This window comes from Antechinus flavipes, chromosome 1 (genome assembly GCF_016432865.1).
Source record: "Antechinus flavipes isolate AdamAnt ecotype Samford, QLD, Australia chromosome 1, AdamAnt_v2, whole genome shotgun sequence".
In the NCBI taxonomy this organism is placed as follows: domain Eukaryota; kingdom Metazoa; phylum Chordata; class Mammalia; order Dasyuromorphia; family Dasyuridae; genus Antechinus; species Antechinus flavipes.
This window is the reverse complement of record NC_067398.1, coordinates 85794067-85820734: the sequence shown is the minus strand read 5'-3', so window position 1 is coordinate 85820734 and position 26668 is coordinate 85794067. Positions and strand designations below refer to the sequence as shown.

General features: G+C 34.7%; 1 protein-coding gene across 1 annotated transcript in view; it reads left to right on the top strand.

Annotated features, from left to right (window-relative positions):
- The window catches only part of GRIN3A (glutamate ionotropic receptor NMDA type subunit 3A), a 210801-nt gene that overhangs the window by 79934 nt on the left and 104199 nt on the right, over positions 1-26668 (top strand). The window contains exon 3 of the mRNA XM_051986557.1: positions 13850-14897. Within this exon, the coding sequence (XP_051842517.1) occupies positions 13850-14897 (1048 nt within the window). The remainder of the gene's footprint in view (positions 1-13849; positions 14898-26668) is intronic.

Below are 26668 nucleotides of genomic sequence, written 5' to 3'. Positions count from 1 at the left end.
AGTAAGTGAGGATGGAGGGGTCTCACAAACCAGTGTCCTGTGGAAAACTCTAAAGAAACAAGCAATATTTAGTTTGAAGAAGAGAACAATGAAACATTGAAATGCATAATGATAGCTGCCTTAAAAAATATTAAGGATTGTAATTTGAAAGAATGGTTAAACTTTTTCTGCATAAATCTAGAGGGCAGAATGAAAACCAAAGGTCAGAGTATCAAAGTTATCAACCAGTCAATCAACAATTTATCTCGCACTTATATGCTAGACATTCTTGTATACTAGGAGACAAGGACTTTCTATGTGCCAGGCACTGTGCTAAGGTCTAGGAATGTAAATACAAGCAAAAATAAAGTGCCTCAGAAGTCAGAGTTTATGTTCTAATGGCAGAACATAATACACAAATGGGAATTAAGACAGGGGATCAGGAAAAAATTCAGGAGAGGAATGAAGGTTGTCCAATCCACAGAAAGGAGAGCACAAAGGGGATTCACCAATGGGAAGAGAGGGCCAAATCTGGTGGAAGGATATTCCAGGGTAAGAAGGTATTAAGAGTGGTTAGATGTCCCAGGGATGCCCCAGATTCTGAAGGAAGTTCCAAGTTAAAAAAAAAAAAAAAAAAAAAAAAGCAACTGAGGCCTGGGAGCTAAATAGATCACCAAATGAAATATTGCAGAGAGAAAGGAGAAAGAAGCTCAGAACAGCACCTTGGAATATTATATCTACATTTAGTGGGTGTAACATAAATACAGAGCTATCAAAGGATTCTGAGGAATAGCCAGACAGACAGAATAGAATCAAGAGAAACTAATGTCACAAAAACCCAGAGACGAGATTAGAGTAACCAAAGAAGGTGATTAACAGCAGCAAAAGTTGTTGAGAGGTCATGAAGTGTGAGAATAGGGGAAAAAAAAACATTATATTTGCCAATTAAGACTTTAGTTGATTTGATAGACCTGGCTCTTCTCAGCAATGCAGTGATTCAAGGCAATTCCAATAAGACTTGGGATGAAAAATGCTATCTCCATCCAGAGAGAGAACTATAGAGACTGATTATGGATCCAAGCATATTTTCATCATTTTTTTGTCTACCTTCTTGTGTTTTTTTTGGTCTGATTTTTCTTGCACAATGTGATAAATATGGAACTATTTTAAAGGATTGCATATATTTAACCTATATCAGGTTATTTGCTGTCTTGGGGAGGAGAGAGGTAAAGGAAGAAGAAAGAAAAATTTGAAACACAAAATCTTACAAAAATGAATGTTGAAAACTATCTTGACAAAATCTTGGAAAAATAAAATACTATTGAGGGGGAAAGAATTTAATTGAACAGGGGAGAAGATATATAGAAGGATAACTATCAGAGAAAATGGAATTTAGCAAGGATTTTTAAAGCTAATACAACCTTGGTAAACAAAGTCTTGGTAAACAATCAGAAAGGAAGAAGTAGAGAGTGAGATTTTGAACATAGAGTGAAAATGATAATAGGAAATAATTTTGGCATTGGCAAGGAGAAGGATTATTCCTTTATCAGAGACTGGAGTAAAGAAGAAAATAGGGGAATAATGCCCAAGGCCTGTGAGATAAAGTAATGGACAAAATCTCAATATTTTCAGTGATGTTATAAGGGAAGGGCAGGATCAGAAAGTACAGCAAGAGTCTTGAAGACAGAAGAAAATTTAGAATAACTCATGTAGTGAGCTGGAATGAATATCAATTAAAAAGTCAAAAGATTGCCCTGCACTTTAGGGAGTCTATTTGAGATTAGATAACATATATAAGGAATAAAGCCAACTTTGTTCAATAACATTTGAATAGGAGTGATCAAAGTTTTGCTGGCAAATGTTTAAAAGCAGTTCTTCAACAGGGCATACTTTTAAGCTTAATTGTCATTATTAATATTTTTCTATCACTTTCTTAAGTCTGTTCCATCAACAAAACAATAAATCAAAGCCTTATTTGTCAGTTAGTAACTTTCCAATTTATAATTACCCACAATGAAAATTTAACAATTATCAAAAGCAAGAACAGGCTAGCTCCAGGACATCTATAGGAAAGAAGAAACTTTATATTTAGACTAATATAGAGTTTGAGTTTATCAAAGCATGATCAGTAATAAAGTAAAGAGCAAAAGATTCAAGAGTAGGTGATAGTATGGAGTTGAACTGTGGGGTAAATAGTCAAGATTAGAAATAAAGGCAGAAGTGTTGGTTTACAAAAATTCAATTAAGTATTTATTAAATGCCTATTATGATCAAGCACTGTACTACACACTGGGGATATAAATTAAAAATGAAACAGTATTTGAAATACATAAGAAAGCATATATCACCCAAATTAAATGAAAAGCCATAAAAATAGGAGCTCAACGTGTTCTTAAGGAATGGTAGATTTGAATACACTCTACTCCCATGAGTCAAGATTGGCATAATCACAGAAAGCAAACAAGTAGCAAATAATGAAGCATTAATGTGTAAACAAAGTATTAATACTCTGTGTCTCTAAAAAATACCTACTTAAATTATCTGAAGTTCCAGCTATCACCACAAAAAAAGAAAGAAAACTGATAGAAAATGAAATATCATTTAAAATAAAACCAAAATGCATCAAATATATTGATATTATATCTTGGTATTAACTTAACCAAAACATACAAGAAATGTATAAAGAGGACTTAAAACCAGGAAATGATCGAACAAATGAAATGACAGCCATACTCCTGGCTGGGTCAAGTAAATATAGCAAAATATTGACACTTTCCAAGTAATATATAAGTTTACCACACCTTTGAACAAATTATGAATAGCCAAATCTATAGAATTAGATAGAGGCATAATAAAATCATGTGAGAAAATAGATAATAAAGGAAATTAAGAAATATAAAAATAAATCAAGGAGATCCAGGTTTCAAAATATATTGTAAAGCAAAAATTATTAAAACTATCTGATGTTGAACAAAGCATAGAGAAATAGATCAATAGAACAGAAATTATTTCAGGATAGAATACCACTTAAACCAATGCTTTAAAAGATGCTGGGAAAACATTAAGAACTGCTGTGAAAATTAGCTACATTGTGAGAGAGGGGTTATCATCCATATTCTAAATCATACATCACAAGAATCTCTAAGTTTTTGTTTTTGTTTTTTGCCCCAGTCACAACATAAAAGTCAATAAAGAATTGGCTTAAAAACTAGAAGACAAAGGATCAAATCTAACCTCTGACAATTATCAGCTCAACTTGGGAAACAAACTTAACTTCTCAGTATAACATGCCACTCTCTTAAGATTATAAAATGCAAGTGTCAATTTTCATTGCTAGAGGGAGTTTCTTCTCTGGGAGGTGATTATACCACTGAAATCACAGATCTTTTCAAACATAACTAAAATATGCTTTTTTAAAATCAAAAAACAAATGTAAAAAAATGAATAGCATTTGCTTAATCTAGGGAGAAAAAAGGAACTTTAATTTTAAAATGAAAGTATTGGAAATAAAAATGATGCTTGATAATAAAAAGACAAAAGGATTTGTGGAATAAAAATGGAATATTTCTGAATTATGGGAAAAATTGGTTGAGAAAATAATTTCAATAAATCTATCTTATATTCACATATACAGGTACATATATTAGACATAAATAGAGATTTTCTGGATACATACATATATATACTTATATATCTCAGACATCCAGAAAATATAAAAGACTAGAAATGATAGGCAAGCACTTTCCAATAGTTAACAATTCTACACAATGATCAAAGGACCTGGAAAAAAAAACTTTCAGAGAAGGAAATCCTAGGTTTTATAATTGTTAGTTAGGATGACCTAAGTTCAAATCCAGCTCTTATTAGCTGTATAACTTTGCACAAGTCATTTAAATTACTTCCCTCAGTTTCTTTAACTACCAAATGAGGATAAAATAACACTTACCTCCCAGGATTATTGAAAGGATCAAATAAGATAATATTTGTAAAGTGCACAATGCCTGGCACATAAGAAACACTATATAAATGTCAGCTATTGTTATTATTAACTGCTAATGACTAAATGAAAAGCTGTTCAAAATTAAAGAGAAATATGCAAAAAGAGACAATTTCCAGGTGCTTATTTTCCCACTACAGTGGCAAAAAAAAAAAAAAAACAACTCATTTGTGTTGGGGGGACTGAACAATAGAACAGTTTGGAGAAAAATCTATCTCTAATGAGTCACAAAGGTCATCTTTGATCCAGTAAGGTTTATTGCTAGGGCCTTATCCTAAAATGAACACTGAAAAATAATCTTTCTATAGAAGATACAGGGAGATATTTTACTTAAAGTGACAAAAACTAGAAATGATCTATGTATCTAAGGATTGAAAACAAACAGAAAAAAAAATGGCCTGTTAATGTGAAAGGCTGTTGTTGTTCGTCCTTTGTTCTCCAAGAAGATCAATGACATCACCACAGTGATGTCTTGATTTGTACATGAATTGGATTTAAGTGAGACAGAGCTGTTCAAAGTCATCAGTCTCAGCCTCTCCTCCAGGCAGTATCATATACAGAAAGTGAACTGAATTTGGAATCAAAGGATTTTAGTTTAAACTCCAGCTCTGACCCTGAAAAAGTCACTTCAAATTCTGAATCTCTGTTTCCTTTTTTATAAAGAAGAATGTCCAATTATATGGTCTCTAAGGTCCCTTCTAAGTCTAAATCTATGGTCCTCTCAATAATAAAATATAGTGGTGTAAAAAGTAAGTGTGAATATATATAATTATGGAAAGACCTACATGAAGTATTACAAAGCAAAATCAGGAGAACCAGAACTATAAACATACATTAACCTCAAGTAAGCATAAATGTTAAAGATACAGATATAGATGCTATGTAGATGTAGATGTAGAAATACAGATCAATGACAGGCAAGAGTACTTCAGATGGACTTGAAAAAGGGAAAAGTAAATACCTTTTGTAATTGTTTATTCATTTATTTGATTATAATTTAAATGCTAAGGTTTTATGTAAAAATTTACCCCTTTGTTTATCCCATTTGTCTTTGTTGACTCTTAAATTTATGAAAAATGTTGAGTCATTTTTATTTTCAGCTCAGTATGACAGGCATTAAAGCAGTCGCATCTCATTTTTATAATAAGAATGCATACTAAGTCTGAATATAATGGAAAGTCACAAGGAAATAGTTTTGTTTTATCTCTACAATTGAAATAAAAATGAGATAATACCACAGAACTCTTCTCACAAAGACTCTAACCTAAATTAGCTCCTCTGGACATCATTATTTGCTATGTATTCTCTGTGGCAAGTGCAAAGAGATGAAGGGAGTAGGTCCCCACTTCTATAAAAATTTGAAAGCATTTAGTTTTCTGAATATTATGAATGATGATGATGAATAATTATGTCAACTATAGTTATGATTGTCCTTCCATCATTGACATCTTGAATATCATTTTCTTTTTAAAATGTGGAATGGGTTCTCCATCCTTAGGCATTTGGGAAAAGCAAGTTGGAATAATCAAGGCCCAAACACCTGGCCCCTATTGATCTTCAAATCTTTACAAATATAATTATTGTATTCCTATGGTTAACAAATTCCCAAAACCTGTTTCTCTCCCTATTCCATTTCACTCAATCACACATGATAAAGGAACAATTTATTTCCAACTTCCACTTCAAAAATCTCTCTTCCCATCCTCCTCAACCCTACTTCACCCATGTCCCTCCCAATCCAGCTCTGTTCATCCTTTCTTCTCTGCCCTCTGGAATTCTCTTTCCAGCGTAAACATAATACTAGGTTTATTCTAGACTGCTTTCTCTCAAATTCCTTCCATATACTATACCTTACTGAACCTGGCTCCCTCCTCTCACATTAAATTCCTTGTCATTTTCTCTCTCTCTCTCTCTCTCTCTCTCTCTCTCTCTCTCTCTCTCTCTCTCTCTCTCTCTCTCTCTTTCTCTCTCTCTCTTTCCCTTTCTCTCTCTTCTCTCTGTTTCACTATCTCTCTGTCTCTGTCAATGTGAGCTCCCTTTTCTCTCAATCTATTGACTCAAAACATTTTTTACATCTTGCATTCTCTTCTCTTTCCACCTAGGTTCTATAATGATGTGGCCTTTCTCCTTGCCAAGACCTAACCCCTTAGAAGTACCTTTGATCTTATCCCCTTCTTGTCTTCTCTAAAAGATTGCAACCCAAATTAATGCTTTTCTTTTATCTTCAATTTATCTCTATCTAACAATTCCTTCCCTACTGCTTTCCAATATTTGAAATTGGGGCAGGTAGGTAGCACAGTGGGTAAAGCACCTGACTTCAGGATCAGGAGGACCTGAGTTCAAATCTGGCCTCAAATACTTAATACTTCCTAGCTGTATGACCCTGGGTAAGTCACTTAAACCTAACTGCCTCAGGAAAAAAAAAATGAAATATCCTCCACCATTAAAAAAAAACTTTCACTAGAATTTACCATCCTCTCAAACCATTATTCTATATCCTCTCTCTTTGTTAACCAAATTTCCAGAAATATTGCCTGTTTCAGAAAAATACCTATACTTGTTGCTATGACTTCCCTTCCTCTCATTCACTTCTCAATTCTTTGAAATCTGGCTTCCAATTTAATGCTAACTGAAACTGCTCTCTCCAATATTGCCTTTGATCTCTTAATTGTCAAATTGAAAGGACTTTATCTTCATCCTCTTGACATATCTGCTGTATTTGATTTATCACCCTTTCCTCCTGGACCTCTCTAGGTTTTAGGAACAAAACTCTTTCCTTGTTCTTCCATCTCATATATATAACTTTTGCTTCTTAGTCTCCTTGGCTGCCTTCTCATCCATATCATGCCCCTTCACTGTGGGTGCTCCCCAGTGTTCTGTTCTGGTTCCTCATCTCTTCTCACTCTACATTTTCTTTGGTGATCTCATTAACCTCAGTGGGTTTATCATCTCCATGCATATGACTCACAGATTTCTATATCCTGCCCTGTTCTCTCCTCTGAGCTTGAGTTCTACATGACTAATTGCCTGTTGTGCATTTCAAAATAGATATCCCCAAACACCTTAAGCCAAACATGTCCAAAAAAAGAAGTCATTATCTTTTCCCTCCAAATTAACTATTCTTTCAAACTTCCCTATTTCTGTCAAAGGTACCATCATCCTTCCACTTTTCCAGCTCTCCTACCCTCAGCATTATGTTCAACATCACATTCTACCTTAATTGGCTATCTAATCAGTTGTTAAATCTTGCCATTTGTATCTTTACAACATCTTTTACATCTGACCCCTTCTTTCTCCTTAGAGGATCACAGACCTTAAATTCAGGCCTTTATTCCTTCTAATACAAATTATTCCAACAATCTCCTAACTGGTTTTCTAAATTCATTGCTCTCCACTCCAATTCTTCTTTCAATTCATTGCCAGAAAATTTTCTTTAAACACAGATCTGACCATATCACTACCCAACTCAATAAACTCCAGAAACCATTAAGAATAAAATATAAAACCCTCTGTTTAGCTTTTAAAGTCCTTCACAATCTGACAATTGTTTTTATAACTACTTTCTAAAATTCACTAAAATCTGTCCTATTTTGTTGGGAATTACTCTTCCTCCTACTCATCGTAATGCAGTCAAAATAGCCTTTCTCTCTCCTCACATATGACTTCCTATCTCTCCCATTTCTGTTTCTTTACACTGGCTATGACCCCAGCCTGGCTCTTTCCTTACCTTTGCCTTACAGAATCTATCTCCCTTCAAGCTGTAGCTCAAGCATCACATGAAGCCTTTCCTGGTCTCCCCAACTCTTAGTACTTTCCCTCCCAAGCTGCCACACATCCAACTTTGCTGAATTTATTTGTATAATAGATATATGCATGCATGCAGGTATGTATATGTATTGTGCATACACACATGTATTTTCTATACACTTTTCTGCGTTAGAATGCAAGATCTTTCAGAGTAAGAACGTATTCTTTTTATATTTGTATCTCCTGTATTTAGTGTACTAGGATGATAATAACATGTATATGTATATGGTGCTTTGAGTTTTGCAAAATACTTTACATATTTCAGAACTATACAAGGTAGATGCTATTATTATTCTATTTTATATGTGAGAAAATAGAGGTTGAGTGGTATTAAATGACTTTCCCATAGTCACACAGCTAAGTAAATGTCTGAGGCAAAATTTTAATTTGGACTTTCCTTATTCCATGTCCAGCCCTCTAACCATTGCAACTAGAATAAGATAGCAAAGTCTCTTCCACAAGTTTTTTAGAGCCTCTTCTATATGAAATGACTAAAGGTATACAAATTCAAAGAGAAAAGAAGAGCATCCAATGAGCTTGTGATATTTAGTCTACTTCTCTGAATACTAAAATGATCTACATGATATAATCCTTATCTGCACTAACAATTTTATTCTTCAGTGTGCTACAGAAAGTGAATTTCAGAAAGTAGTTGTAAAAACAACCTACTCATCAAAAACACAGCTGAAGTCTTCCCTCTCCAAAAGAGCCTGGCTAATTATCAATTGATTAATTGGTACATTTTAATTATTTGGTTCCCTACTTCTCTAAAGAAGCAGAAAACTATTGTGAAATTTTAGATGCCCAAGACTTCATTATTTATAACAAATTAACATTCAAATTAACTAATCCATGACCACAGGGTAGTACTAACATGACAAATTGCCATCACATACAATCTCCTCAAATAAACATACTTGGAGTATTTAGTGAGGTAGGAGCCTTGTTCTTCTTTGCTCCTAGTCTTTAAAATGGAATTTACTGCATCCTCATTAATAAAGATTAGCACTTTCTTCACACTTATTGTATATTTCTATTTTTTTCCTTGATAGCAAAGTTGTTTACTAATTGTTTGAATCTATGATTTATGAATCAGCCAGTGATGAGTAAGAGGATAGATCAGCCTTGTTAGAATCTTGAATATATATTATAATAATAAATATCAATCTATAACAATTATATAATATAATAAATATTACATATAATAATTAACAATATCATTATAAACTAATAAATATATTGCTTTAAAGTTTGTAAATTTGTTCACATTATCATTTCATAACAACTCTCAGAAGTAGATGCTATTTTTAATCCCCATTTTATAGAAAACTGGCACAGAGAGGTTAAGCAACTTGCTAAAAATTACATAATTAGTATCAGAGTCAAGATTTTAATTCAAATCTTTCTGACTTCAAATCAGGGATATGCTCATAGAGAAAGGCTGAATTGATTTCAACTGCTACATTTTCAGTGAATGCATTTTTATCTTGAAAATTATCAAATGCTACGAATCAGGTCTTTTGAATTATTGTTCGGTTGATTATCTAGACTTAAGAAAGTGATGGAGAAAATATTAACAAGCAGATCAAACTTTAAAGTGTGCTATTTCATTTTATTTTTCAAAGATTCACTTTTTAAACATTTACCATCATATCCCTGATCCAAGGCCAGCATTTTCTCTAGTATACATCTAGGAAGTTGAGGAATATTCCATGCTTTCATTTAATAAATATCTGTTAAACCAAAATAAGTTCTTACTATATACCCAATATATCCCACTGGTTCCATTGAAAGGCTAATCTATTTTAAGCTAGAAGGAACCTAATAAATCATCAAGTCTAACCATTCTATATCAAAGAATAGAAAATCAAGACAAAGAGAAATGAAGTGACTTGGCCAAGCTAACACCAATAATAAAGAACATATCTAGGATTTAAATCCAGGTCCCACAATGTCCAATCAACACATTTTTGACAATAAAATTTGCCTTTTGTCATCGTATTGTCTCTCATAGTTCTCATTTACCTCAACCAGAAACATTCTGAATAATAGATAGGTTCCCTGCCACTAGTGTCAGTCCACAATCTGTATCCTACATAAATACTTTCTCTACATAAATAATCTTTCTCTCGTGTCACACTTATGCTCAAAAAGCTTCAGTTGTTTTCTAATACTCCCAATAGAATATAAGCTACTTGCAGGACAGGAGCTATTTCATTTTTATATTTGTATTTCCAAGCTTTAACCCAATACCAAGTTCTAGAAAACACCTGATTAAAAGCTATTGCGTTGAATTGACTTGCTTGCAGGAATTGCAAGCTCTTTTATTTGGAATTTAGATCCTTTTACAATATAGCTTCATCCAGATTAATTTTGTATTATTTCTCTTCATACATTCCGCATTCCAGTCAAATTGATCAACTTGCTTTTCCTTTTATATGCATTCTGTCATCCATTTCTGGACCCTTGGAACATGCTACTTCCTTTGCTTCTTAGAACCCTGAGTTTCTGTTCAGTCCTTCCTTTTTTATTTTCAACAATTGTTAATGTTCTCCTGTTCTTTGAATGCATATATATGTACATATTAATTTGTTTATATGTATCCATGTAGATATTGTATCTAACCAATAGAATGTAAACTCCTTGAGGACAGGTACTATGTCTTCAGTTAGCATAAACTAGGTGATTATTAAATGCCTTTGGAATTGAACTACTGAAGAGATAAGAATAATAAAGTCAAGGAACTATCATCATGATAGTTCCTTTCTTGTGACTGAAGGTACAGGAGAGTCCAGAGCCTTAATCGTTAAACTCTAACTATGCATAACTATTGCAAAGGTTTCATCTCTGTTTGTGTTTATTTATACCAACTTAGGAAAGATAAAGGTCGTGACTAATTATAAGCACATTCTTGTTTCTCTGGTATTAGAAAGCATATAAGGAATAATGTTAGTTGGCTGGTTTGAAGCATGAAATATTCAATTGGACATTATTTTCATTTGTTTTCTAAACAGATGTCCCTGTTATATTTATTTATTTAACATATTTAAATATGTTATATTTATGTATAACATAAAACCAAAATATCATTCCTAAAGAGTCATTGAAAGAACATAAGATCTGAGGCCCTTCTGAGAAAAATGAGTCTATTTTATTATCTTTGGAAATCATCCAATGTGTCTCTCTGATTGACTTCATGATAATAGCTCACATTTTCATAGTGTCTTTTTGTTTTGTTTTGTTTTGTTTTATTAAAGCTTTTTATTTACAAAACATACCCATGGGTAATTTTTCAACACTGACCCTTGCAAAGCTTTCCATTCCAAATTATCCCCTCCTTCCCCCCACTCCCTCCCCTAGAAGGCAGATAGTCCAATACATGTTAAATATGTTAAAATATATGTTAAATCCAATATATGTATACATATTTATACAGTTATTTTGCTGCATAAGAAAAATCAGATCAAGAAGGAAGAAAAAAAAACTGAGAAAGAAAACAAAATGCAAGCAAATAACAACAGAGTGAGTGAAAATGCTATGTTGTGGTCTACACTCAGTTCCCACAGTCCTCTCTCTGAGTGTAGATGGCTCTCTTCATCAATGAACAAGTGGAACTGGTTTGAATCATCCATTGTTGAAGAGAGCCATGTCCATCAGAATTGATCATCGTATAATCTTATTGTTGCCATGTACAATGATCTCTTGGTTCTGCTCATTTCACTTAACATCAGTTCATGTAAGTCTCTCCAAGCCACTCTGAAATCATCCTGTTGATCATTTCTTACAGAACAATAGTATTCCATAGCATTCATATACCATAATTTATTCAACCATTCTCTAATTGATGAGCATCCACTCAGTTTCCAATTTCTTGCCACTATAAAAAGGGCTGCTACTTTTTTGCATATGTAGGTCCTTTTCTCTCCTTTAAGATCTCTTTGGGATATAATCCCAGTAGAAACACTGCTGGATCAAAGGGTATGCACAGTTTCATAACTTTTTGAGCATAGTTCAAATCACTCTCCAGAATGGTTGGATCCATTCACAATTCCACCAGCAATATATCAGTGTCCCAGTTTTCCCACATCCCCTCCAACATTCAGCATTATCTTTTCCTGTCATCTTAGCCAATCTGAGAGGTGTGTAGTGATATCTCAGAGTTGTCTTAAATTGCATTTCTCTGATCCATAGTGATTTGGAGCACCTTTTCATATGACTACAAATAGTTTCAATTTTTTTTATCTGAAAATTATCTGGTCATATCTTTTGACCATTTATCAATTGAAGAATGACTTGAACTCTTATAAATTTGAGTCAATTCTTTATATATTTTAGAAATGAGCCCTTTATCAGAACTTTTGAATGTAAAAATGTTTTCCCAGTTTATTGCTTCCCTTCTGATCTTGTTTGCATTAATTTTGTTTGTACAAAAACTTTTTAACTTAATATAATCAAAATTTTCTATTTTGTGATCAATAATGATCTCTAATTCTTCTTTGATTATAAATTCCTTTTTCCTCCACAGATCTGAGAGGTAAACTATCCTATGTTCTAATTTGTTTATAATAGTTTTTTATGTCTACATCATGAACCCATTTTGACCTTATCTTGGTATACAGTGTTATATGTGGGTCAATGCCTACTTTCTGCCATATTAGTTTCCAATTTTCCCAGCAGTTTTTGTCAAATAGTGAGTTCTTATCCCAAAAGCTGGGGTCTTTGGGTTTGTCAAACACTAGATTACAATAGTCATTGACTAGTTTGTCCTGTGAACCTAATCTATTCCACTGATCAATTTCTCTATTTCTTAGCCTGTACCAAATGGTTTTGAGGACCACTGCTTTATAATATAGTTTTAGGTGTGGTATAGCTAAACTACCTTCAACATTTCATAGAGTCTTAATGGCTCACCAAGTGCTTCTTTTTCCACAGTGGAGATGAAAAAAATAGAGACAGACAGAAAGGCAGCAAAGAACAGAGAAGAAGAAAGAGATAATGAGAAAGACAGAGAGCAAAATGGATAGGCAGAATAGACAAATGTTCTTTATGCTTTAAGATTATATCATCTATAAGCTTGCTTTAAGTGTGCTTAAATGATATCTTTTTTGATACCTATCCATGTATACATGATCTACTTGCACAGGAGAGTGATGGGTTAAAGTTAAAATATGCCAAGTTTCTAGCTCTGGGGAAACTGCTAGAGTGCTAATTGGGACTATTTAAAAAAAAAAGAGTTGTAATTAACACTTCAGTTCATTGGGGATCAAGAGGAGAGAAACAAAATCAATTGATAAAGTGCAGATCCATAGAAAATGATGTAAGAATGCAGTTGTTAGTTCATTTTCTCAATCAAAGTAATTGTCTTCTAGACTTAACTGAGTTTCATTGGAGAAATGATGGACAGAAACAGCTACACCCAAAGAAGGAATACTGGGAAATGAATGTGAACTATTTGCAATTCTGATTTTCTTCCCGAGTTATTTTTACCTTCTGAATCCAATTCTCCCTGTGCAACAAGAGAACTGTTTGGTTCTGCAAATATGTATTGTATCTAGGATATACTGCAACATGTTTAGCATATATAGGACTGCTTGCCATCCTGGGGGGGGGGGGGGGAGGAGGGAGGGAGGGGAAAAAACGAAACATAAGTGATTGCAAGGGATAATGTCGTGTAGAAATTATCCTGGCATGGATTCTGTCAATGCGAAGTTATTATTAAATAAAATAAAATTTATTATTAAAAAAAAAAAAAAAAAAAAAAAAAAAAGAAAATCATCTATGCATGTGTTTTGAAAATAAAAAAACTTTATATAAACATGAAAAAAAAAAATAAACAGTAGCCTTGAACCCTGAAACAAAAAAAAAAAAAAAAAAAGTAATTGTCTTCTTTTGGCTAGGATTGCCATAGACCTTTCTGATACATCTGACTTTCTTTTTTAAAATAAAATTAAAATTCAGGGTGTAGGCAAACATTGGCTATTGTCCCTTCTAAAAAGTAGAACTAACATCTACAACCCAATGTCTCATCTGTCTTCTTGATTTCTTGCTTCTGCTCCTCTTTGACAGGTTTCTAGCCAACACTACTTTCAGGGGCCTCAGTGGTTCCATCAAGGTGAAAGAATCCACCATCCTAAGCTCCGAAAACAACTTTTTCATCTGGAATCTACAGCATGACCCAGTAGGGAAGCCAATGTGGACCCGCCTGGGCAGCTGGCAGGGAGGGAAGATCGTCATGGATTATGGGATATGGCCAGAACAAGCCCAAAGGCACAGAACCAACTTTCAACATCCTGCCCGGCTACATCTGAGAGTGGTCACCCTGATTGAGCATCCATTTGTCTTCACACGTCAAGTAGATGATGATGGTCTGTGTCCCGCTGGTCAGCTCTGCCTGGACCCACTGACAAACAACTCCTCCATATTGGATGGTCTTTTTGACAGCCTCCAAGGTGATAATGATACAGTGCCCCTTAAGTATAAGAAATGTTGCTATGGCTACTGCATTGATCTTCTGGAAAAGCTAGCAGAGGACCTGAACTTTGACTTTGATCTCTACATTGTTGGAGACGGAAAGTATGGAGCCTGGAAAAATGGTCACTGGACTGGGCTAGTTGGGGACCTCTTGAGTGGGACAGCCCACATGGCAGTCACTTCCTTTAGCATAAACACTGCTCGCAGCCAGGTGATTGACTTCACCAGCCCCTTCTTCTCCACCAGCTTGGGCATCTTAGTGAGAACCCGAGACACGGCAGCTCCTATTGGAGCCTTCATGTGGCCACTCCACTGGACAATGTGGCTGGGGATATTTGTGGCCCTCCACATTACCGCCATATTCCTCACTCTATATGAATGGAAAAGTCCCTTTGGAATGACTCCCAAAGGAAGAAATAGGAGTAAAGTCTTCTCCTTCTCTTCAGCTTTGAATGTCTGCTATGCCATCTTGTTTGGGAGAACTGTGGCCATCAAACCTCCCAAATGCTGGACTGGAAGGTTTTTAATGAATCTCTGGGCTATTTTCTGTTTGTTTTGCCTTTCCACATACACAGCAAATCTAGCTGCCGTCATGGTTGGAGAGAAAATCTATGAAGAGCTCTCTGGGATACATGACCCAAAGGTAAAAAACAAACTTAAAAAAAACTTAGAAATTTCAGCTTACTCCGGCTCTCTTTATTAAGCATTTAAATCTTGTTCTAAATCTCTTGTCCCTTGTCCCTTTAGAATTATATACTATTCAACCTTAAAGGTCATTGTGGTCATCTAATCCAATCCCCTCATTTTTTAGCTGAGGAAATTAAGGCCCAAAGAAATGAAGCAACTTGACTAAGGTCACACAGCACTTGTCATATCACAGTTAAGTGATCTAGTATTTGTTTTCATTTTGCTTGTTGAAATTCTGTCAAGTACAATGAGATCATCTCTGTTACCCACTTAAGGAAAATTCAGGAAGCCAATTTATTGTCTGGAGTAGGCCATTCTTTAATTTACTGTCAGTGAAAAGAAAGAGGTAGTTGGAAGTAGTTGTTTCAGAGAAGGTTTGCCTATTAGAAATGTTTCTTAACAGTAAATATTCCCTAGAGATTGACCATCCTAGGCAAAAGATACCAGCAGTCAAATATCTTGTCAGATACTCCTAATTTTGGGCCTACTCTAAACCCAAGAGAAAAACTAAGTAGTATAAAGCAATTTTAGCCAAGATAGCCTTTAAAAAATGATGGATCACTTTCCTTTAGGGTGAGTGAAAGGAAATCAGGAAAACAATATATTCAGTCACTAGTAAAGCATCTATTTGCCCATTAAAAAAGCAATGTAGTTGGAAGAACTCATAGTTTATCTTGTAGACCTAGTGTTTATTACAAGGTAGACTAAACTGAGTGCTTTTTACAGTCAGAAGCTATTGTGGCTCTTTTCAGGAATATGTCAGTGCAAAGAACAGTACTTTAGACAGTGGTAATTTTTCATTTGGAATTAGGAGTTGCGAGAGTCAAGTAAGTTAACGTGAGATAGAGTAGCCAATTATATTGAATGCTTCTGACCTTTAGAATTGCTTTCCCCTACTTAAGTTGGTGACTGATAAACCTAGATTTTGTTAGCATGGTTTTCTGATTGAATAAATACCATCGTGCTCAGAGACTTGTGATTAGAATGATAGCTCAAGTTTAATGGAAGCATAGTCTTTGATTAAATTTTAGATTAAGTTTTCATTAATTTAACAAATAGTAAATATTTCTCAAAGCAAACTAGATGTGTGGTTATCCTCTGCAAAGGAAAGAAGGTAACATTGGAACAGCTAATCAGCTAACCACTGGATTAAAGAATGCTTTAATGACCAAATATCCCACCTTTTCATCATGTAGGATTGAAACATCTCCCTATAAAATTTCATTTAAAATATATATACTTTAAAATCTCATTTTCATAACAATACCCACAAAGAGAGTGTTTTCAATGATCCTTAGCTATTTTTTAAAGACTAAATAGACCATTCTTCATAGTCCTTATAGCTCCTGACAAGTTTTCATTAGTTCTCTTGGTTTAGTTTAAGCCTTTAGATTTGTTTTGCAACCAAAGACCAATAACAAATTTTACCTATATAGCTCCTAGTAAATGGCACTGCTTTTGCAAAGGGATTCAATTAGAAGTGAGTCATCAGGAGTAGGTAATGAGTTCCCTTCAGTGAAGGAACATTCAATGATTTACTTGGAATTCAATGAACATTTTTAACTTCTTTAAGCCTCAGATGTACAATTAAAACATCAGCCAACTTAACAGGTGAACACTGAGAATCGAGCTTATTTCCTCCTCTGAATTTTGGACTAATTTCCTCTATCTCTAATTAAGGACAGTAAATTTTCCACAAACTTCCATAAATTTTTAAGGTTATGAGTTTAATATACTATATATAAACAACTTAAACAATATGAAACAAATCAACTCTATATATTATGAAAATCAGAGAAACCAATTTTGAACAAAAGAACTAGCTAGTTCTGTGCCTATATGGATTTAGAAAGGTTCAGAGTACCTACAGAACACACAAGACAGAAAAGCAAACCAGTTTTATTAAGGGGACATCTTTAAAATATAAAGATCGATCCAGGAGAATGATAAAAATGAATCCATTCTGCTAAAGCCCTGAGAGAATTGGTGACCTCACTGAACCCCTAGAAGGAATCACAGTAAAGTTAAATAGGTTTTTACAGGGTTCTTATTTAGGTGTAATAGCACCAGTCAGTGGGAGAAAGGAGCAAGGAACCTGCGTCTAAGGACTGGTATTGATTCATGCTTGTGGGAAGAGGGAAGACTCCTAAAGAAATAGCTTTGGGCCATTAATGACAGTCTCACTCTACCTAAGTGACTCAACTTAGATTGAACTTCCTCAGGGTTTCTTCATTTACCTGGGTAAGGAGGCTCTAGTGGATCAATAAACTAGCTGAAATTTTTGTTTTTCAAATATAAGTTTAATATAGAACCAACCTTCATATTTTAAGTAATATTTCTTCCTTCAAACTATAGATGGAATTTAGCACCAGTGCCAAAATAAGAAAGTGAAAAGTGAAAATTCTAATCAATAAACCCAATTGTTTTTTATGCCATTGTGATGATAAAAATAGTTTTTAACATTTTTCCTACTGAGTTGTTTTGGGGTTATATAAACATGACCTGTTTAGAGATGAGGCTCTTTTTATTGGAATTTCTTTGAAAATTGATCTAAGGGTCTTTAGAACTATGAGTCTATTGAAAAGAGCTATAATAGAGTCAATTTTTATCATTTTCAAAAAGGAACCTACTAGTTTTAGGAAAATTCTAAGATCATGCCATGAAATGAACAGCATATGTACAAAGTCTATTTGGGGGGAGTGGAGTTTAGGCATCAGGGTTAAGTGACTTTCCCAGGGACTCACAGCTAGTAAGCCTCGAAGGCCAGAATTGCACTCAGGTCCTCCTGATTCCAGGGTCAGTGTTCTTTCCACTGCAACTTCTAGTTGTCCCGGACAGATGTACAATCAAAGATCTAAAATGGAAAGGAACTTTAGAGATAAAACCTCTTATTTTACAAAAGAGGAAACTGGAGCCCCAGAGGTCAAATGACTTAAATTCAAGTCACCTAAGGGGCAAAGCCAGGATTTTAACCTAGTTTCTAATACTCTCAATTTAGTGTTTTTACTATATACTAACATTGTTAATTCTCTGTTTGGATCACTATAAATTTCCTTTTTATTTTGCCTATGGATTTAAATACATACAGAATGTCTGAGCTAAAAGAAAATTTATCTTGGAAAATGAAAATTGGATGACTTGAATTTTTTAACTCTAGAGTAGAGAGGAGGAGGGAAAAAGAAGGAGAAAGACAAGATGAATACAAATATCTAAAACTGAAAAATAATTTGGAGAAAGAAGAATGAGAATTCAATGCATTTAGCTTTCTCTCTGGGGCATCAAATTTACCTCATTTGTTAAGCTAAAACTACTTAATGAATATTCAGTTTACATTATTATTATAGTATCTTCTAATATATTATTTTATTCATATTTCCTGTAGAGCTTCAGCATTCCAATACATAGATCACCAAAACCAAGTCATGAACAAAATACTCCCTAAATGTGAAGAAGAAATTATTTTAGGATACTAAAAGGAAATCATAAAGACAACACCCTAACAGGTCCCAACTAAATTGAACAAGAAAGGCCAGCAGACAAGCCTGGATTATGATACTCCCCAAATAAGAGCTGAGGATAATTTTTCAAACCTTACTTATCCCTCAGAACAGGAATCGATCGATAGAATTGGAAAAGATCAATACTGCATTACAGCTAGTAACTAGCTAGGATATTGCCTTGAGGATAAAATATGAACTCCTCAGCCTGCCACTTAAAATCTGGACACTATCTGGCTTCAGCCTAGCTTTCTAGAGTTCTTCACCCTATTTTTTAATAAGTTGGATCAATGTCTTTTTTTTTAATAGTCACTTCTAGATAGACTCCCTCCCCCATCTCCTAACAATAATTTTTTCCTTGTATTAAAGAAAAAACACCTAAAAGCAAAACCAGCTGCCACAGTGACCATTCCAGACACTTCCTATCACTCCTCCTTCCCCATGTTTTCAGTATTCCAGCTGAATTGGACCCCTAATTCTTTCCTGACCTTGACATTCCATCCCCCATCATTGCCTTTACTAGCCTCCCTGATACCCAAAAGTATAGCATCATACTCTGTACTATGTACACTGAATTTTAGGGAAGGGGAAAGTCAGAAAAAGAAGATGATCATTCCTTTTCCAGTAGTCTTTTGGAACCAGCCACAAGTTACACACAAGCCTAAGATCACACCTACAAGTCCCTCCTTCCTCAATGACTCCAACTATCAGAATTCTTATCTTCTTTCAAGGCTCAACTCAAAGGCCACCTTTAATAGAAAAGTTTTTCTTGATAGTCCCCCAAGTTAGTAATGCTCCCTTTCTCTCAAATTACCTTGAATTTACTAAACTAGGTGGAATAGTGGAGTCAGGAATACCTGAGCTCAAATATTTACTAGCTGCATGACCCTCAGTTTCCTCACGTATAAAATGACTTCAATAACACCATCTATCTCCCAGGGTCACTATGAGGATAAAATGTACTTTTCAGAACAACGTGCCATATAAAGGGCCAGTTCATCTTACTATTGCTGTTGTTGTGATGGTAGTGGTGGTGGTGGTGGTGGGTAGAAGTTGTTATTATTTATTTTATTCCTCTGGTCCAGTTCAATGTAAGCTCCCTGAGAGGAAAAACTGCTTCATTTTTTGGTCTTTGTAACCCTGTCACATTGCAGGGTTACCTTTCACAGACTAGTTTTCCTTTTATCTTAAAACCCTACTTATAGGCTATGTCCACATTTTGCCAGTTAGACTTCAAGGCTACACATCTCACAATATATAGATATTTGGAAATATCCTTTTCTACAAAAATTGATCACTACCATTTGGTTGCATTGTGTACAAAGTGAGCTAACATCTCTGCATTGTGAAAAATATTTTGATTTTTGAAATTCTAAATATAGAAGTAAATGTGATACCACACGGCCTGGTCTTGGTGAGGAGAGAAGCTTTCCTCAGTGTACACATAGCTTAGAGGTTTCATTTTCACACTTGCCAGTGAAGAGGACCCATAGAGCTAGTACCATTCTCCTAGGCTTTAATTATTACTACTTTTCCTAACTTTTCTGGTTTCCTTAATATCTACGATCCCTCAGGAGAAGTAGAGAGGAGGAAAGACAAGAAAGAGGTGAAGGGAAAGGGAAATAAAGATGAAGAAATGGAGGGAAAGGAGGGGAAGCAGAAGAGAGGAAGGAATAGAAGGAAGTACGAAAGGAAAGGGACAAAAGGGGAAAAAACGGAGAGGAGGGAAAAGAAGGTAAAGGGGATAAGCATTTATGTATCATCTACTATATGTAAGGCACTGTGCTAAATACATTGTATTCTCATAGGAGGCCACAAAGCTTTTCCCCTTTACCTACTCCTTTCCCTGCTTCCTAATAACAATCAGCAAGCACTCCTCAAGTACTTACTATTTGTCCGACATTGTGCTAAAAGCTGCAACTCCTAAATGACAAATAAGGTCTCCACCCTTAAAGAGCTCACAACAGACAATTAAGCTCTTATGAAAAAGGATTTTTCTTTTATAAAAAAAAATACTATGGAAAAAATCATTTAAAAGTAGAGATGGGTATCAAGGAATTAAAATGGTAGCAAGAGTTCCTGCATTCATTGCAAGGTTTTATGGTTAAATCTTGGTTTTATGTATCATTTAACCACAGGGCTCTATGCAAGGGTCCCATACACTCTGAGTTCATACTTATCAATTATATTTTGATATATAGCTCTTCAGACATCTGTCACTTCTAATTAGATCAGAGGAGCTGGATGTTGTATTTTACTATGTCTATATCAGAGAAACAACCATCCATGTGCTTAGAATGGGTCCTTATCAAGACCATAACCCTGAAGAAAACTGAGGTAGCCATGAAGATCCTCCTACCTTCCTTCCTTTCCAGACCACCTCTCCCAGTTCCTGGAATCCTGCAACTTCAAAACACCTATTATTCCTCTGCTCCATACTCAAAAGGCCTTATCCAAAACTGTCACAATATAAAAATTATTTGACATCATAATACCTGCTAATAGTCAATAACTAGCATTACCTATTCCAAGAGACTTTGTATTTTAGTAAGGCCTCTTCAAGATTAAAAAGTCTTTATGACCCAGAAGAATGAATTAATAAATGGTTAAATTTACAAGCATTATAACAAGTAGTAAAGGAAATATTTCTGATCAAAGGAGACCTGGCTAGCAATTCTAATTAGTTGTTCTTCTTACCTAATCTGAAGATAAGTAAAGACCTTACCTGGTCTTTATCACAAGATCATAGGACTTCAAGCTATAAAGAACTTGGAGATCTTCTAGTCAAGGACTTTTAAAACATTTTATGTCTTGTATTCTTTGGGTAACTTAGTGAAACTTATGGATCCCATCATATTTTTTAATTCAGTGGGCTACATGTCTATCAAGGATTTTAAAATAATTTTTAAAATAAATCATATTTTTAAATGCAAAAAAGAGAGAGAGAAGAGAATGAAAACCAGAAAATTACAAAGGAAACCAATTATAGTGTTATGTAGTTATTAAAATATTTTTAAAAATAAGTTTACATTACTCATATTAAGAACTCCTGCCCTTCTCTAAGAGCTTCATTTTACTTATGAAGAAACTGAAGGCAGGTATATTATTCAAAGTAAGATGTAGTGGAGCTAGAATTTGAACTCATCACTTAGAATTTAATAGTCAGGGCTCTTTGTTGTCTTCGGTAACTAGTTTCTTATAATGATCATCTCCCTCTCTCATTCTGCCTGGCATTCTGATTGTAGTTATGAATAGGTTCCCAATCCTGTAGCACCTAGTTATGCTACCCAGTATTTGCAGTTATTGTTTTCCTTTCTCTCCCTTCTAGGGAAATAAAGCAAATGTTGATGACCAACTGAACTAAAATGATTTTTAATATGTCTCATAAAACTGAATTTATAAAATCCCTTTCATAGATGAGCACTTTTTAAATTCTGCTTTCAGTCTTAAAAATTCATTGGCTAATAGTGTAATTCTATTAAGAGAGATGTTACCTTTACACACATTTCTCTGACTTACCAACATTTTTTTCAGCCTTTTATGCTTCTACAGGTATGTGAAAATAACACATTTCTATTATTAGAGAGATGGTTCGATTTTTTTTTCAATATTAGGATGCTTCTGGTGTTTGTATCTTCATTGCCAAATTTTTTTTAAAAGTCTGCTGTGTGTACAAGCATTCAGTGACTTACCAAAAAGAGATTATAAACAAAGATATAACTAGAGGTATGATCAAAGAGCCAAATTTATCATTTGCTGAATTTATAAGGACTTGAAGCCCTTCAGCATTTCAGAACTACCAGAGATTAGCAACTAGTTAACTAGATTAATAAATTAAAATAGGAATGCCCTCAGGCTGTGGACTGTCAGATTCGCCCTTCACACAAGACCATCTTCCTTTCCATCAATCGCCCCAATCCAGCTTTGTGTTTTGTCACAGTTTGTGGCTCTTATTCCAGTCACAGAAATTCATAGTCATAGTGCTACTTACAGACATTCTTTACATATTTCTTTACCCACTCTCATATCCATCTGCCTAAAGTCTCAACTCCTCAGTTTAAGATGATTCAGTAATCAAACTATCTTAGAACAATAGTGACTGAGTTGGAAAATTGTGTGCTATGACATCTCCCCACACTCCACTGCCTTTCTTTCCCCTCATTCATCAATTATCAGAAAAATTAAGTACATACCAGATTCCCTACTATCTTTTCTTCTTTTCTGTCCCTCAGTTAATTACACTTCAGGAAAATGCTTGCTGGTGCGCGCACACACACACACACACACACACACACACACACACACACACTTCCCTTAATCTTCTTTCTCTTGCTACTCTCTTTTCCCACTCTGGCTCAAAAAAATTACTACAGGAAAATAGCTATATTTCTCTCTTCCTCCTACTCTCTCCCTCTGGCTCTCTCTCTCTCTCTCTCTATAAGGAGCTATAAAATCTCAAGAAAATGAAGGTAACTGTCAAAACATTCCTGAGGTCATTTGAGAAAAATTCCTTTGAAGTAAGAAGTTGAGTCAGTCTCTAAGTCCCTTAAAAATATTAGAAGTCTTCTTCAGAATCTCCAAAAAAGTCTTTCTTATCTTCCACCCCAGTCTTTTTTTTTTGAGCATTCCAAATATTTAAAACATTTTTAGTCAATACTATTTTTATTTCAATTTTATTTAATAACTAATATTCAACAGTATTCTTTCTATAATATTCTGCCTTAGTCCAAGAGTCATAATTTACTTTTACAATCTTCATTGTAAATACATAATAGCTTATTTCTATTAAGGATTTTAAAAGCTCTCTTTGGAGACTGTTTAGGTCTGAGAACCTAAATCATTATTTATATCTATGGAAAAGAAGTGCTCCAAACTTCCAAATGACCTAGAACAGATGAATTGATGCAACATATTGTATCCCACTGAATTATTGCCCAGAGTTGCCCATAATATAACATATATGTGTAACATTTATTATATAGTGCATGTTGTCTGGACACTATTCAACAGTCACCATTTTCATTTCAGCATGTATCAGCTTCAGCTAGCTCCTGTATCAGACAAATAATAAAGAGCAAATATCTATCTAGATCCTATCACTTATGAAAGTCAATAAATATGTGATCTAATTTTTTTAAACACTGGATTTAGAAGCAAGAGATCTTGATTTGAATGCTAATTCTGACAGAACTATCTCTGTCACTGTGAGCAATTCATACAACCTCTTCAAGGCTCAGCTTCCTCACATGTTAAATGGGGATGAGAATCACACCCTATCCCATAAAGTTTCTTTTAAAAAATGCTTTATAAACTTTTAAGTGCTATAGAATTCAATTCATTATGCATTTATGAAATGCCTACTATATTTCAAACAGACTCTATGATACAAATAAAACAACAATCTCTATACTCAGAGATTTCACATTCTCCTTAAGAGAACTATATCTATACAAACAAGTGAATATACAATAAAGGCAAAGTAATTTGGAGGGAACTCAGAACTCAGGGAATTTGGAAAGATTTCACATTTGAAATGAGCTGACCCTCAAAGGAAGCAAGGGGAGTTCATAAATGAGAAGGAAAAGCATTCTAAATAATGAAGACTGGCTTCATGAAGTCACAGATGGTAGTGAGTCAACTAGCATTTATTAGGTACCTTGTACATGCCAGATAGAATGTGAAGCCCTGGAGATATGGAGAAAGTTTAAAAAAAAAAAAAAAGCCCTCGTTCTCAGTGAAGAGATAGAAAAATGTAATACTCTAATTACCTACCAAAGAATGTTAAGATTTTTAAAATATTTCTTCATTTTTGAAGAACTAACTTCAATACCTGCTATCCCCAGTGAAATAGTCATTTCAAGTCTAACTTGGGGAGGAGGACCAACCTTTCACAAAAATGCCATTCAAAAGATTGGTTTCAAACTTTCATGACTAAAATGCTGAAGCCAAAGTAATTTACTGGGTACTAAAAGCAATATGATGCTTCCTGATGCCTCCCACAAACCCTTCTAAGGACTATGTTCCTTCCCTTAAAACAGGTGGGCTCCCAGAGGACAAGGGCATGACAGGATTGACTGATAAGTTTGCCTTTGTTGAGCTTATTTCTGTGAGCCAAGCTTCCCTTCTGGGTCCATGGCCCATGAAGCAGATCTGGGCATTGTTCCTCCTTTTAGAGTCATGGTTATTGGCTCTGCTGGGGTGCAGGGTGAGGAAATAAATTGGCTCCTCATTCTGGAAAACATTGCAGAGAAAATGAAAAGCCTCTTCACCGAGTTGAAATCATGCCAGTTCCATAGGGCACTTGCAAGATTTCAAAGCCAATCGCTTGCTATTTATTAATCAATTCCCAAACAGCTCTCCCTCCTGCTCCTTAGATAAAATGCCCCTCGAGTTGTTCTGTCTAAATAAGTCCCTCCCCAAAAGATCTCATAGGAGAGAGTAGAAGACAAGTATCATTTCTACATTGACAGATGGCAAAGCTGCCACTGTAACAAAATCCCATTTGAATGTTCAAAGCAAATCACTAGCAAATTTTAAATATTAAACAGACCTGCTGTGACACAAGACCAAAATTGAAACAGGGATATCAGAGTCTCCAAAGGTCACTGATATTCTCTAAGAAGTTCATTTGTATTCTCAAAGTAAGGAGTGAAAGAAATTGCTCTCCTCATACTGCCTGCCCACCCACCCACCCACCCACAAAAAATTATCCCTGATAAAGCACTGGAATTAGAATTAGGGAACCTAATTCCCAATCTTTCCTCTGAAACTTATCTCTGTGACTTTGGACAACTCAATTAATATTATTGTACTTAAATTTCCTTATCTGTAAAATAAGGAATTTAATGGTAAATATTTAATAAATGTCTGTTGACTAGTTTTCTCACTAGATGAACCCTGAGGTTTTTTCCAGGTCTAGACCTATGATCCTCTGAACTCTTAAGTTCCATAAGGACAAAGAGTCTGTCTTACTTGAGATCATAACCATATAAGATCAATCGGAACAAAAAAAATAAAATAAAATAAATGCACATGTAAAAAGTCATGACATCAGGGAGTAAAGTAAAATATGCTAGGTCATCTAACTAGAAACATCATACACACACACACACACACACACACACACACACACACACACCCCTAACCAACCAAAACGCATACTACCATCCTCATTTACCAATTCTGAATTTGGAAGGCAAAGGAAAAAGAGCTTCTCAGAAATGGAGAGCAGAATTAGAGATTAGAGGGGAAAAAATAGAACAGGACTCCCCTTCTCTTCCCTTCACCTCAAGTTAATTTATTAAGTACCTACTTTAAGGCAGGTACTGGAGATATAAGGACCAAAAATACTACAACAATGTCTGCTCTCAAAAAGCCTGCATTCGTTTTCTCAGCCAGATAGGATGTACATATTTGCAAAAATATACCAAAAAAATGCAAACATTAAATATAAAGTAGGGAGAGGTGGTATTATACTTGATGAATCAGGAGAGTTATCAGTCAATAAACATTTATTAAACATCTACTATGTGTCAGTGTTGTACTAAGTGTTAGGAATACAAAGAAAGGCTAAAAAAACAAAAAAACAACAACAAAAACCCAATCCCTGGTCACAAGGAGCTCACACTAATGCAGGAGTGGGGTTGGAGGGGAAAAAGCATAAAAGCAATTATGCACAAGTGAGATAAAGACAAGAAAAACTGTGGATAAGCCCAGAGAAAAGCACAAGATACAGGATAAACTAAAAGTAATCCATAAATCCTATGGATACCCAGTTGCCAAGGGCACAGTAAGTAAAAAGTACAGATTATTTAGCCATGGTAGATTTGGGCTCAACCAGAAGAATACTTTGAATTCTGTTGGTCTATCAAAAGTAAAGGACAATTTTCCATTATCATAAATTGTAAGGCAGCTTATTCCATAGCTAGACCTGAAGTTAGGAAAATTCAAGTTCAAATCCAGCTTTAAACCTTGGAGAAGTCACTTTACCTCTACCTCAGTTTTCTCATCTATAAAATAGGGAAACAATAAAAGCCCCTACCTCCCAAGGTTGTGGTAAGGATCAAATGAGGTGATTGTAAAGCACTTAACCCAATGCCTGATACACAATAAGTGCTGTTATGTCATTAATCATTATTGTCATTATCATTATTAAAACTTCATCTGTGTGGATTGGTACCTTATTCATTCATTGTTGTTATTTTTTTTAAGATGGATGGATGGGCAGATG